At 35.2% G+C, this 15,558-nt stretch overlaps 1 protein-coding gene across 17 annotated transcripts in view; it reads right to left on the reverse strand.

Moving 5' to 3' along the window:
* TRIP12 (thyroid hormone receptor interactor 12) overlaps nt 1–15,558 on the reverse strand; it is a 152,683-nt gene that overhangs the window by 86,650 nt on the left and 50,475 nt on the right. For 9 of the 17 annotated variants that reach the window (XM_037029231.1, XM_037029235.1, XM_037029238.1 and 6 more), the window contains exons 3-4: nt 10,822–10,944; nt 9,210–10,012 (exon numbers count right to left, since the gene is read on the reverse strand). The exons of 1 other annotated variant lie outside the window; for it this stretch is intronic. In XM_037029231.1, the coding sequence (XP_036885126.1) occupies nt 9,210–10,012; nt 10,822–10,944 (926 nt within the window). The remainder of the gene's footprint in view (nt 1–9,209; nt 10,013–10,821; nt 10,945–15,558) is intronic. 7 more of the 17 variants (XM_037029244.1, XM_037029246.1, XM_037029243.1 and 4 more) reach the window with 2 other exon arrangements.

Raw genomic sequence — 15,558 nt, forward strand, 5'->3', positions numbered from 1 at the left:
ATAATGTATCCTTGGTATTGTTGTGTTTCTATTTTCAAGTTTATACATCTTTATTAACAGCTACTTTGCTAAAATAAATTCATAAAATGAAAAGTAATCGATCTATCATATAAAAAGAGTGTACAGATGTTTATTTTAGAATGACTCAGTAGCAATGAAAGAGTTTTGAAGATGACAGTGAGCTAAACCCCAAATTCACATTTCCTAGTCAGTGCACAACAATTTCACACACAGAGTTGGCAAAATGAATTTAAAACGTTAGAAATTTGGCCCTGGCTGGTGTAGCTCAGTGGATTGAGCGCAGGCCTGCGAACCACACAATCCCAGTTCGATTCCCAATCAGGGCACATGCCTGGGTTGCAGACCAGTTCCCAGTATGGAACTCATGAGAGGCAACCATACATTGATGTTTCTCTCCTCTCCTTCCCTTCCCCTCTAAAGATAAATAAATAAAATCTTTTTTAAAAAGTTAGAAATTTGCAGAGATATTCACCTAAGCATTGTTATTTCTGACAGTGAGAAATTAGAAAAGAGCTAAATCTCCAATAATAAGGAATGGTTCAATAAACATCAGTATGATAATAAAAACTGCAGGAACAGTGTTAGTTAATGAGAATGTGAATAACTTGGCATTTTTACGCTGCTAGCAGGAATATAAATTCATCTATTTCTAGAGGCAATTTAAAATGGACAAAAATATTTAAAACAAACATAATGAGTGACCTAACAGGAAATGATGATGTAAATTACAAAGCTATTGTCAACTAAAAGGTTTAGGATATAAATGCCCATTAGTGGGGAATGGGATAAATTAAGGTATATCCATATACAACCATTAAAACTGATAGAATTCACAGTTGTTTTCTTAAAGGAAAAACATCTATTAATAGAGAGTGTAGGCAGATAAAAAGTACTCTGATTTCTTCCTATCTAAAACATGGATACCACCTCATTCTGTCACTGTGAACATGAAATTCAATTTAAGTGCCTAGTTTGGGGCCTAGCTTGTAAGAGACCCACGAAAACCAATGCCTACTGTCACATAGAACAAGCTCCAACTTTTGAAATAGTAGGTGCACATACAAAGAAAAGTGTCTGCCTTCTAGGTAAAGATAGAAGGACTGAACATAGCATTCACTTTGGATCTCTCATGGAACTCCACTAAAACAAGAATCTGAACCATAAATCTACCAGGATGGGAAGAATGGAAGAGACTATTACCACAACACAGTTTTAGAAGATGAAAAACAGGAATTCTAACGCTAACTGCTCTGGGAAGTCCGGAAAACTAAAGGTGGAAAACTGCGATAAACTACCAATTAGAATGATACTCAGAACCTCAGAAAGGTTCAGGAACTGATGGTGCCAGGTACCACTGGACAGACTTTGTAGTTAAAACTGAGGGCTGGCTGGAAGGGTGTCCACGAAGCGGTTGAACCCTAGATCCCGTCCCTCGTGTGCACAGCTGTGTAACTGTCCCTGTCCTGAGGGAGCAAAGCACAAGACCTTTATTCTTTAGAAAGTATAAAATAAAGAAATTCTCAAAGTACACAGATGAAAATAGGTACACCACACCACCAATGAGGGGCGGGGAGAAGTGCAAACAACACAATAAATGACACCCGGCCCCTCCGTGGTCTCTTCTCTGACTCAGCCCCCAAAGCTCAAGCAGTTAGGCCTTCATCTCCAGGCAGGAGCCTGAAAGAATCTACCCTGTGGAAAGAAAAAAAAAACTAAATATACTGGCAGAGATTTCGTAATGAATAGCCCAACCAGTCAAATGTCATGTACATGCTCAGAGCTTACAAATTAGATTTTTGGTGCCCCTACACTGAGTCTGAGGAAATGAGCAGAAACAACAAGAATCTGACAAAAATTCTCAGTATGAAGGCCAAAAACAAAACAAACCTAATCTATCCCAAACACACACACACACAAACACACACACACAGAGGCTACACAGGACTGCATTACAAAGAAAAACTCTCATAATGTTCTCAAAAAAAGAAATGCACCCAAAACAAGGAAATGAAAACAAATTAACAAACATGAAGATACCTACTAGAAAGTAGAACAAAAAGGAAAACAATAATAATGTTAAAATCAGAATTTCCTAAGAGAATGATCACCAAAAATTATAATAGACTATTGTAGTTTTAAGGCTGAAAGTCCTGAGCCGTGGGGAATGTCCCAAGACCCAAGGGAAACCAGGACTCCCCATCACCCTAAGAAGGAATGAAAACAAACCCACAGCTATGACAAAATTGTGACATTTCTAAATAATGGAGGTAAAGATCCCCAAGCACCCAGAAAAACGAGTTACATATACAACACATCAGAAATCAGAATGGCCATAGTTATGGAAACCTAAAAGATAATGTAATTTTTCCATGTTCTGAATAAAAATTATTTATGACCCAGAACTCTATACTCAATTGGTCAAACAGGTATCAAGGTTATTTATGTTCAAACATTAAAAAAATCTGAAAATAAGCCCTGGCTGGTGTAGCTCAGTAGATTGAGTGCAGGCCTGTGAACCAAAGAATCGCGGTTCGATTCCCAGTCAGGGCGCATGCCTAGGTTGCCATACATTGATATTTCTCTCCCTAACCCTTCCCCTCTAAAGATAAATAAATAAATTTAAAAAAAAAAAAGAAAAACCTTTAAAAATATAAATAAATAAAAATCTGAAAATAGTCAAAACCTTTTTAACTTCTCAAAGGCACTTTTTTTAAGAAAGCAAGTGGAAGATAATGTTCCATCACAGAAAAATGATGTGGATTCTGTAAACAGAAAGACTGAAGAACCCAGGCATAAAAGAGCAGACATCCAGAGGCCTCTTTTGTTCTCCCCGGAAACTGAAACAAATGTATGTAGGCAGCTTGAAAAAAAGATTTAGACTAGACAGCAGAGTCTGGAGTTGAGTACTAGGCTCCAAAAAAAGAACGACAACAACAAAAAAAAATTTTTTAGAATGACAACAACCAAAATTTTTTTGTAATTTCAGAAAAAACAATATATATGAAGGAAAAGTTTCTACGTGACTCTGTAAAATAGCATTTACATAATCATTCTAATACTGAGCACCAATTATAACTGGGAAAACGAGAACTTTGTATAGTATGCATTTGGTGGGCAAACAGGAAATAGTGCTCAACAACAAGAGTGCAGTAATCAACAAGTATACATCTGAGTATATAATTTAAAGCCACTAAAATAAGTACCAAAATAATCAGCTATAGGAAAGGGTAATGTGACAGGGAAGGCTGTAAAATAATCAGCTATAGGAAAGGGTAATGTAAAAGGGAAGGATGCTTTTTTAAAAAATTTTATGTAGCACTTTAAACTGCATTTAAGCATTGATAAATACAAAGGAGAAAAAAAACATCAGACTACACACACAAGGAGAAAACTAGTCCTCGGTGATCAAATTGGGTGATTTTGCATTTTTCTTTTTTGTACATTTTGGTATTGTCTGGATTATTCTTTTTTAAAATAACAGTTTATAATCAAAACTGTGAAAAATATTACAAAATACAGAAACTCAGTTTTCACTAATTTACATGCAAGTTTAGTAAAATGTACTTTGAATTCTTATTGTAACCTGGCATACATATTAACCTTTAAAAAAACCCTGGCAACCCATTTTTTAAATTTTAATATATATTTGAGGAATTGTTGTTAACTTTTCAAAGCAGTTGCAATGATGTTAACAGCTGCCTTATAATACATAAAACATTTAATACCCAACCCTGTCCCTTTAAGCTCCTCATCCAAAACCTCAGGACACTAAAAGATAATTCAACTTTGTAAACTCAGTAGAGATAACCCTATAAGCCAACTAGGTTCGCATTAACTAGGTAAAACCATGGGTTTAACTTTTAAATTCTTTTCTCTTGCTCAACTCACTTTTATTTCCCACCCCCATGCTAGAGAAGCAAAGCACCATGTCTCCGATTGACAGAAGAGTTCTAACTGAAGCAGAAATTACCTTCCCAGATTTTGGCACTTGCCTGGTTCTTGTCTAGTTCTAATAACGGCCTCAGGCTGCATGCAAATCACCAGAAGAGTTTGAAACACAAGCTAAAAAAAAAGTGGTAACTACTGCTGACTAGGTTAATAATAATGTGCACACGATATCCACTGTAAATGATGAAGAGAAAACTGGATCTACAAATAGACACATCAGACTGGAAATATAATACCCTTAAAATTTTTCTGTCAAAAAAAACCCCTGCATAATTACCCAAATTGTGATCACAAACTATTTCTTCTATTTCTGTGCCATCCATCAACTTCTACTACTATTGAGACATACACACTTTGAAAGTCAAATTATTTCAAAATCAGCTTTACTTAAAAAGAAAATAGGTTAGTAAAACATATTTTGAAGCCAGGTGAATTAAGAAAATATTTTTAAATATTATATTTAAAACATGTAAGCCATTTCTAAAAATCATTTGTCTCATTACCCTACTGGTATTACATTTATGTTATATAAATTTTTAAGAATGTCTGTTTGGTCAGATTGAAAAACACATATGAAGAATAATTTCCTAACGCACAGAAAAAATTGTCACATAACACTATCCTTTCTGGGCTATTACCTCAAGACTACTACTAATTGGTATAGGATGACCTTCGTCCCAAAGTTATTCTGATCAGCTGCAGCTGGCAAGAACAGGCTTCAGGAAGCCTGTCACAAAAATTGCTCTTTTAACTAGTTTTCCTGCCAGCCCTAGTTCCTCCCCAGGAGAGGGTTCACCAGCCTATTAATGTTGCCGAAACAGCACATGGGGAAGGGTCTTCCTTCATAAGTGTTCTGACTAAATGTGCTTTATCATTTCCCAAAGTGTGTTCCACAGACCACTGCTATCTTCTGAGGTAATACAGGTGATCAAATTTATAAAATACTGAGTTAAGCAGAAATTGCTATAAGATTTCTCACAGCTTTCCTATGCTAATGCATAATCTGAATCTCCATGAATGGTTATTTGATCATGGAGAAATGGGTTTCACAAAGCATCTTCTAAGTACTTTATCCCTATCATTTGGAAAAAGTCTGCTTTACCGTGAAGCTTTACTAGCCAATCATATCTTAGAATGAGCCTTTACGTGGGGTAACACTCATACTCTAATTAATAGGTTCACAAATTCTTGGAAGTTAAAGAAAACAATCGACCCAATTTGGATTGCTTTCTGTATCACAAAGTATAAATCCATTCCACTTTTTAGGTAATTTACAGATTTTGTTTTCCTGAGATACACTGATCAGAAAACTGTCTCTCAACTTCTAATCACTACATCTAAATTCTGATCCCTGGGTTAATGTTTTAAAAAAAATTCTAATGCATACAAAAGCTCTTCAAATACATAGCAACAACTCACTATGCATCATTGTATGTTTATATGGTGCTTTAACTGTTTTCACATACATTCTTTTATATATGCTTCACAAGAATAAATATTATCAGTTTTGCAAATAAGATTAAGGATTAGGCTGCCAATGATTTGCCCAACATCACAAAACTATGAGATAGCAGAACTTCAAATCAGGATCATCTAAATGTAGGGATAGACATTTTTAAACTGATAAATGGCTAGTATTTAAAAATCCTTCATTCTCACAACACTGCTCTGAATGTTTTCTCTTAAGATACTGAAATTCAGCTGTGCACCCTACATTCAGTGATGCAACTTATTTACTAGGCACTATGCTAAGTCTCCTCATAGATTTATTTATTCCTCAAATAGCTATTGTGCCAACTTTACAATGAAAAGGTTACAAATTTTCCCATAGTAACCAGGTGATAAAATAGCAGAACTAGGGTTTCATTTCAGAATTTTTAGCTTTATATTTAAGAGCTCTCTCTCTCCCTGAAATACCATTACTGAAACCTAGAGATTTATTCCCCTAAGATACCTTACTTTACCAAGTACTGCCAATTCTCTTGCAATATTATATCACGGAAATTTATGTATAAACTTCCCTGAAGTGACACATTTAATCATGCCTAAAATTCACCTTACCCTCCCGACTTCAGGAAACCTTCCTAGATTTAGCTCATCCAATCTATTCAATCCTTTGAGTCCTAGTCAGATATTTAGGTTTAATTCTTGGCTCTATCACTTCTTAGTTCTGTGGCCTTGGATAGGTAATTTGACCAGTGAGTGACTCTAACTTTCCTTACCTGTTAGACAGAAATAATAATAACTGCCACTTAGGGTTGATAAGGAGTAAATAGTAAGATTCACATACGGTATTTACCAGTTATCAGGCACTTGTAAGCACACCAAATATTTACTACTATTTGTTTAGAAATGTTTTCCACTTATTTGAAAAAGAGTGAATATGTAGTGAAGGGGATGATAGAAATCCTTGGTTCATACAGTATTCATCTCTAAACATGAAATTAATACGAGTAAAGAAAAATCAGATAAAATCTTGTCTCCTCTAGGAACTTAACATCTCTTAATGATCCAAAGATGTTGCAACACAGAGAATTAGCACAGGCACAGCAAAGTGGCACAGCAAAGAAAGTAATAGCTTCAAAGTCGCACATTCTTTCACTGTCAAGTCTAATGCTGCCACTTACAAGATGTAAATTGGGCATAAATTTTATAATAACTATCACCAAGCACTATTTTTTAAAAGTAATCATGACCACATATAAAAATACCTGGCACTTACTAGATGCTAAACAAATATTAGTTCCCTTCTCTTGTTTCAACAGCTTATGCTATAATTAGAGCTCAGAACTAGGACAGTGGCAATGAAAATGTAAAAGCTTTGTTAGTGACCACAGAACACAGAGATTTTCAAACTACTAAGTCAGTTTGAGACCACGTGTACAGTGACTTTAACACACTATCTAAACTGATTTTATTATGGTTCGGCATCAAAACTCTTCAGTGTTCCTAACTGAGAGCACAACCAAGGAATTCCCACTGATTGGCTACTGGTAAGTTGAGCTTCTTTAAAATCATGTTTAAAAGCTCTGGCTGGTGTAGCTCAGTGGCTTGAGCGTGGGCCTGTGAATCAAAGGGTCACAGGTTCGATTCCCAGTCCGGGCACATGCCTGGGTTGCAGGCCAGGTTCCCAGTAGGGGGCACATGAGAGGCAACCAGACACTGATGCTTCTCTCCTTCTCTTTCTCCTTCCTTTCCCTTCTCTCTAAAAACATACAAATAAAGTCTTAAAAATTAAAAAAATCATGTTAAAAGAGAGTTCTTTCTAACAAAAGAAAGCTGGTCTCTGATAAGAGTGAGGACATGACACTCAAGAATAATCTGCTCTCTCATCTGGGCCTGGACCCTTCTAGAAATAAAGAATTGAAAAGGATGAGCTCCAAAGTGAGGCAGACTGGAAGGCAGAAAGGTGAGAAGTGAATCCCATGAAACATGCTGCAAACTCAACCTGGCCCACTGACTATGGAGACCACAGAGCTACTGCAATAGTGACAGAGATTAAAGAACACATGCACGCACACACGTGTGCAAACACAGATTAACACATGCTTCTACTTCATTTTAAAGCAGAGGGGGAAGAGGTATAAAAGCAAAGACAGTTAACAGTAATTGTCAAACAAACAAACAAAAAACCCTTGGCAGGCCCAATGGACAGTTCTCCCTTTTTGACCCAGCCTTTTACTGCCTTTTCACTTCAAGATACCAATCTTGGCCCTGGCTGGTACAGCTCAGTGGATTGAGCACGGGCCTGCGAACCAGAGGATCGTGGTCCGATTCCTAGTCAGGGCACATGCCTGGGTTGCAGGCCAGTTCCCAGCAGGGGACACACGAGAGGCAACCATTCACTGGTATTTCTCTCCCTCTCTCCTTCCCTTCCCCTCTAAGGATAAATGAATATAATCCTTTTTTAAAATAGCACTCTTGATCTTAATCCAATGGCTGTACCTTCAAATTCAAAAAGTTTTAAACAGCTGCACTACATATTTAAAATACCAACAGAACAAAATTCTATAATCTGAGAGTAAAAGATGTTACCTTTCCCAACAGCCCTTTGAAACATAAACATAAAATTTTATTTAGTGTAAAAGTTAGCTAATAATAATAAATCAAGTCAAAGTAGTTATAGATTGTAGTGTTAAACTAAACAGAGCTAACATTTAGCTCTACTTCAATATTAGGCTAGGCTAATTCAACATTAGCTAAACTTTGAGAAGAGTACTATTAGACACTATATAAAATCTCCTAATAACCAAGAAAAAGTTCTAACCCTATCAAACTGTGGATCTGAAATGTTTTATGAAGGCTCAAAAGGAGAAAAGATGGTCAAAATCCAGCTTCTGATTAAATAGTATAAAAATTCAATGCTTAAAAATTGTAGATCAGCACTGTGTTGTTCTCTGTATTTGTTCTTTTCAGATTTAACAAAATAGTAAAAAGAAAAAAAAAACACTTAACCATTATAGCAACTGCATAATTGAAAAGGTCCATCAACATGTTTAATGAAATGAACACCAACTTCCTAAAGAAGACTTTTGGAGAAAAAGAGGGGAAAACTGGGTATGTCACAACTCCTTTCTCCCATATAGTTTGATCTTTGCTTGAATGTTATTCTCAAAGATTAGCTCTTTTTTCTCCACTATAAGCTTCGAGAGGGCATTATTCCTTCCCACTTACCTAGGACCCAGAGCCTCAGTGCAGAAAACATATAAGTAGTATGTTTATCTTTGGATTAAACTCCTTAAAGGCCATAAAATATTATTAGCACATGTGAGTAAAGTTTAATTAAATGAGAGTACGTTTATTCTAATAACTCAGTATTTCCCTACATTAATATATAATAATAAAACAAGAACAGCAACAAAACCCTACATTTGATCTCTAATCCTGGTCAAAAACAGGTCATAATTAGATTACTTTTGTATTTGGTTATAGAAGAAAATCCAATTTGATGTCCCACACTTATTATTAGGAAATATGTAGCAGATGCTGCAAAGATAAAGGAAGATACAGACACTAAAACGTGATGGTTTATTACTAAGAAGTCAGCATTCCTTATTTGCCTCCATGAAACTAAATGTGGTATTATTATATACTATTCTATAATAAAAGTTCAGCAGTCAATCTTCTAAGACTGCCTCAGACTGAAAAAACAAAAACCCTGACATCTTAAAAGCATGATCACTTTGACAAATAGAGAAGTTTTCTTAATTAAAAAAAAGAGGATCTTTCTGTGAACTTACTTGCTAATTTGGCCTGTAATCCAGAAGGTCCAGGTTTTGATGTCTCTGACTTAGAAGACCCTGGAAGAGACAGTTTTGTTTTAGGAAGGCTAACTTTAGGGCTGAAGCGAGCAGCCCAATCAAATTTTGAAGAGCCACCAGTTTTACTCTGTTCCTTTTCCCTGCTACTTCTTCTGGGACTGGGACTGGATGCTGAACGGGAACGCCTGGCCTTGTTCTGGTCTTTTCCTTGTTTTACCCTGGCACCTGGTGGTACAGTGGAGGAGGCCGAGGCTACAGCAGAAGATGAGGAGGAAGTCGAGGCAGCAGAAGAAGAATCAGTGATGGTGCTACACCCAGCTTTGGCTGAGGCGGCTGATTTTGAAGCCAGCTTGGTAGGTTTTGCAGATCTCTCTTCGGCACCAGTTGACTCAGACACAGAGCCACTCTTTACACAAGAACTCTCTGTCCTCTTTCTTTTCTGACTCCGTGAACTACCAGTAGCCCCACTCTTCCTGGTATGAGCCTTGCTTGTCGATGGCGATTGTGCAGATTTCAGTTGTTGCTCCTGGTCTAAATGTCTCTTCTTTGACTTACTATGTGGCTTATTTGTTTCTGAGGGAGGTTCAGTATGCTGAAGTGCTTTTGGTTTTTTTGCAGAGCTAGGAGAATTGGTCCTGTTGTAGTCTGGACTAGCACTGCGTTTCACTCCTCGAGAATTGTCTTTCTTAGGCACCTGCCCCGTTTTTTGCCTTTCTGAAGTATTGGCTCTCTCTGGATCCTCTGGTTGTGGAACTATGACAGCAGATGATGAACTGCAGCTTCTAAGAGGTTAGATAAGAATAATGTTAATATCAGCCTACCATCATTAAACCTGTTATGTAATATTAACTTCTCAAATCTTGGGAAATAAGTGCTTTAAAAAACAGCACAAAAGTTTTCCTCGTAAGTCCAATGATAAACATAGTTTTTCAAATGGTTCAAAATTAAAAAATATTTTAAAAGTCTAGTGTGACTTTGAATGGTAAAAGTATTAAAAGATCGGGTTAATTCTTTAGCCCAAAGATCAGGCTTATTCTTTAACCCAAAGATTACTGACACTAACACTCCTAATCACAAAACAAGAACTAAGATTACAAAAAAGGAATGCTTTTTCAGAAACTAGAAATGGTGATGCTCTATTTACAAACACAACTTCAAACTTAAAATAAACAAACATTACATTACACACTTTCAAAGTAAAGGTCAGAAAATTTTGTATTTTAGTATCATTAAATCTTCAGTTACATTCCTTTCTGAACACTCCTATCAATGAGATCCTAAGAAATCATTGACCTATGGCTGACAACTAAAAACTAAGGAAAACAGCAAAATGGCATTTCAGAAGTCTGTAATGATTTATTAAGAAAAGGGGGAACCTCTTAACTGTCTAATCAAGAAAATAAATGCATCGTCCAGGGTACATTCCATCAACATCACTGCAAAGTTGATTAACTATTACTGCAAAAGTTACACTCAGAATGATGTAAATATGTATCAAAAAACATTTTAGGATACTGATAAGTTTTATTACGCAATGATTCATATGCAAATAATTCTGCCTTGAAAATGTATAAGCAATGTGAAGATTTACCTTTTAGAAAGGTGTCCCCTTGACAGTTCAGTAGTATTAGACTGCACTTTGGGTGCCTTAGAATTAGATTTTCTACTCTCAGGAGGGGTATATCCCTTATGTTTTGCCTGCCCTAAATGTGACCTGTCAGCAGAAAATCAAAACAAAAATCTATCAGGAAAATGAGATGCAAGTACAATACTGAAAATGAAATATTTTTCATGTTTTTAAAAAGCTTCCCAATTCTTCACTATTGACCCTACCCTTTCCCCAAATACTACTATTATTAAATTATTATTCCATTAAATAATCTGGCAAAATAAAGTGCCTCTCAGAAACAACTCCCTGAATAACCAAGCATTAAGATTTTTATTACCAGTTGTCACAACTGCATAACAATATTATAGCTGTTTAATAATAAATTTTTGAGCAACTTTATCACAGACATTCAAATAAAATTTTTTTTTAAAAATCCAAATTTTAGATCTAAACACTACTTTTAATACACAATGTGACTATAATAGCTTAAAAAGTTTATAGAAATGGTAACCTGTGATCCCTACAATGACACTGTTACCCAATTTGTACATAATAATTCAGGTTAGAACAGTAAATGCAGAAGTAGGTGAAATCAATTCTCAAGCTGATTTTATGCAGCAAATCATTAGAAGCACTCAAGAGTAAATAAACTTACATGAAATCAATAGTGATAGTTGCTAAGAATTTAAAGCACTAATCAATAGAAAGTACACCCAAAACCAAGTCCTAGAAAGAAATAAAAATTTACAACGAAATATTCCAAACACATTCAAAAGATTCCATCATTGACACATGGTTGGGTTATACGGAATGGGGCAAAAGAAGGTTTACAGTTGTGAGTACAAGAAACACAATTTATTCTTATTTATTAATTATTGCCTTATTTTTCCGTATGATCTATAAACCTACTTTTGCCCCACCCTGCATTTATAATAAATCAAATCCTGTGTCAGCACTGTACTAAGAGCAAATTTAAAGGACATAAAGAAAGTGTTTTCAAGTGGTTAGATTTTGGTGACCCATGCCAATAGTTATATGAGATTTATAAAAGCAAAGGAAGTATACATTAATATATACTCTGAAAAGCTGGTGTTAAAGGTGAGATATTAATATAACAGGTACAATTTATGTAATCCACAGCCAACACCCATACAAATCATGTAAATAATATAAAGAGCATATTCTAATAAGAATTAAAAAGTTTCATTAGTACCAAAGCTGTTTACCTTGTTAACAAAAATTTAAGGCAGGCTTTCATTCTGAACAGATCTCAAAGGAGCTAATTAAGTCACTGACTGACAACCTCGCACAAAAATTCTAATGAGTCTGTAAAGATGCAGTACAATTCTTAACATATCATACAACTTTCATCATTTCTTCAAAAAGATTTAGATCTAAGGTTTCTCATCTCGGTTTATTTTTTCTTCAATTTTTCCAGAATTCAATATTGGATTCTTGAAAAGGAGATGTGAAATTAGCTTTTCAATAAAAGGAAGCATTTCTTAGATCCATTAAGATCATTTCCATTTTTAAGACTCTAATCTATGACACAACAGTATCACATGAACTACTAAAAAACTCTAGGTTAGTCTTTCAAGTGTCTTAGTCTTCATGTAAGTAATGAATATATGTATTTTTTTCAAGGTATGTATTTTCTCTGGGGGTAACCAAACTGAACCTTGTAACATTTTTATACATCATGATTTATTTTTTACTTTTCCTAGATATTATTCCACTGTGAACTGAAATTTTGCTTTGTCCCATGAGTTTCTTATTAGACAGATTTAATTTCTAGAAATTGCTTTTGTTTTTATTACATTTCTAGTAACATACCTGAGAGTTCTTTTTTTTAAGAAATGAGATCAATAATATTTTCTAATTATTTCATAGTTATTTTTTTATTTTTTAAACATTTTATTTATTTATTTTTAGAGAAATGGGAAGTGAGGGAGAAGAGAGAGGGAGAGAAACATTGATGTGTGAAACATACACTGAGTGGCTGCCTTTTACCAGCCCCCAACCAGGGACCTGGCCTGCAACCCAGGTATGTGTCCTGACTGGAATTTGAACTGGTGACCAATGCCAATGCTTAAATAAGTCACAGTATATTGTCCTGGCTGGTGTGGCTCAGTGGACTGAGCATCAGCTGCCAAGCCAAAGAGTTGCTGGTTCCATTCCTGGTCAGGGCACATGCCTGGGTTGCAGGCCAGGTCCCCAGCAGGAGGCACACAAAAGGCAACCATTCACTGATGTTTCTCTCCTTTCTCCCTCCCTTGCCCATGCACTAAAAATAAATAAAATATTTAAAAAGTAATAAAAATAAATTAAAAAGTCACAGTATATCCCCAGGAAATCTCAAAAATAATAGCAGTACTGTTTTTGTCAACAGAAACTAACAAGCATCAAGGTAAATTCATTCCACCATAGAGGTAGCAGTCCCGCCACTCTTTAACACAAGTTAAGTTGGGTTAACCCAAATAAAACACATCTACCTTCATATCCACTGAAATCTACTTTTGCTTTTTTTATGTTCTTACTAACACCTTCAATGAACTAAAGAATATATAGCAGGCAAACAATATCAGAATACCGAAAAAAGGAAACAATATCCAAACATCTTAGAAACTAAGGCTCACAGAAGTGGCTAAAACTCAATTATGCCAACAGTGATCTGATTCTACCTTTCCTAAAATTATTTTTTAAGTGTGATATTCTGAAGACTGGTTAAAATATATTTTAAAACATCCTAAAATACTGCTCATTACTGCCCTGCCTGTTGTTTAGCACAATCTTAATTCATTTTTTGTAAAGGGAAGTAAATACTTTAAACTTTGTGGGTTATATACTATGTGCCAAAAAAAAAAAGGTATAAACAATACACAAATAAATGGGCATGGTTATATTCCAATCCAATTTTTATTTATAACAACCAACAGTAGGCTGGATTTGGCTCATGGGTCAGTTTTCCAACCCTTGGCTTACCACAAAGAGGCGAAGACAACCAGATGGTATCTTAAAGTAATAATTTGATGGCTCCCAAAGTGGGGTTCTATTTTCTTATACCCATTTATATATTAATGCTCAAAGTATTGTAAAGGTCAATCTCCACAAAGTAATGCCCAATCTAGAATAGGCAATTTGAATATCACAGTATTCAATATTAAATGAACCATCACAGTATTCAGCACTAAATTTCTATTCCAGACATATTCAAAATTCAAATACATGTACCTATTACTGAATATAAATGATTTGGAGCACTAAATGAACCATGATGCCTCCTTTTAGTTCATTTTACCAACCCCCTCATTTACCAAACCATAATACTAAACATTAATTTTTATTAAAAAGTATAATCTATTTAAGATCCAGTAAAATGTATATCCACTATAAATCAAATATGCAAAAACAGCACAGTAAAATTCATGACAAACTCTTTTAAGCACCACAAGAATGAGTCCATTTAATAAATTATAGCCCACGGACAGGTGGGTGAATGGGTGTGGGTGTGTGTGGTTCAGGAGCTTCTATATCATTCGCATGGGTGTTTCTGAAAAAAAAAACTGACATGCTGAAAAAACTCATCCACTAAAAATAACTGGGCTATTGGTAAAAATAAGACTGACTGGGCACAGACTACTCAAACCTGTTATTTTTGTAAGTTCTAACAAAAACATCAATTTAAAAAAATTAAATCTCCACTAATATTTACACCAATGATCAGTTATTCTACTCTTTGGAGTCTTATTTTTGTATTTTCTCTTGTTGAGTATAAAGTTTTAATGACGTTTTCTTTTAAGACCAGCTTCAACAAAATTAAAAATAATTTGCATAGAAGGCTTTTCTCTCTTTGATATCTTCTAAGTACAGACATAAAGGGCTTTGAGATTTCTAAAACTGTTTATCACAATGCAAAGTGTAGTGGTTTAGGAAGCCACTGAACTATCTATTTCTTGCAATAAATGATTTCATTTCTTCCCTATCATTTCTGCAAGATTTTCAGATTTTTGGTAAGATCTTCATAGATTATTACACCAACCTTTTCCTTCAACTGAAAGGCCTATCTAGACCTATTTCAGTTGGTATGTGATCACCGTAGAGAACGCTACCTGTAAAGCAATATTACTTCCACGTTATACTGACATCATTTTCCCATTTACCAACTGTATGTGGGCTAACTCACATTAAAGAAACGCATGTTGCCCTGGCTGGTGTAGCTCAGTTGATTGAGCACGGGCCTGTGCAGCAAAGGGTCACAGGTTCGATTTCCAGTCAGGGCACATGCATGGATTGCAGGCCAGATCCCCAGTAGGGGACACATGAGAGGCAACCACACACTGATGTTTCTCTCCCACTTTCTCCTTCTCTTCCTAAGAATAAAACAAATAAAATATTTTTTAAAAAAGAAACCCATGTTGCAACAGAATACACTATAATCAACTCTGGGTTATATGCTTTCAAGAGTAACTTAAAAGCAATTCTAAAATGTCTCTGGTTCACTTTTAGGCAAATAATAGTGACCATCCCTTTTAAATATTTTAATTTACTTTTACAGGCATTAGTAAAATCCTTTGCAGTTCAAAGTATTGAAAAAACTTCTCTAGTCCCAAAGACATCTTAAAGAGGCCCAAATCTTGTATCAAAGAGCACATTCTTACCTTAATTTTAGGAAAAATGAGAAAAGTGGCTAGTTAAAAGTAGCTAGTTACTTCTCTATAT

Source organism: Sturnira hondurensis, unplaced genomic scaffold (assembly GCF_014824575.4).
Source record: "Sturnira hondurensis isolate 20B ecotype Veracruz unplaced genomic scaffold, ASM1482457v3 Scaffold0020237, whole genome shotgun sequence".
In the NCBI taxonomy this organism is placed as follows: Eukaryota; Metazoa; Chordata; class Mammalia; order Chiroptera; family Phyllostomidae; genus Sturnira; species Sturnira hondurensis.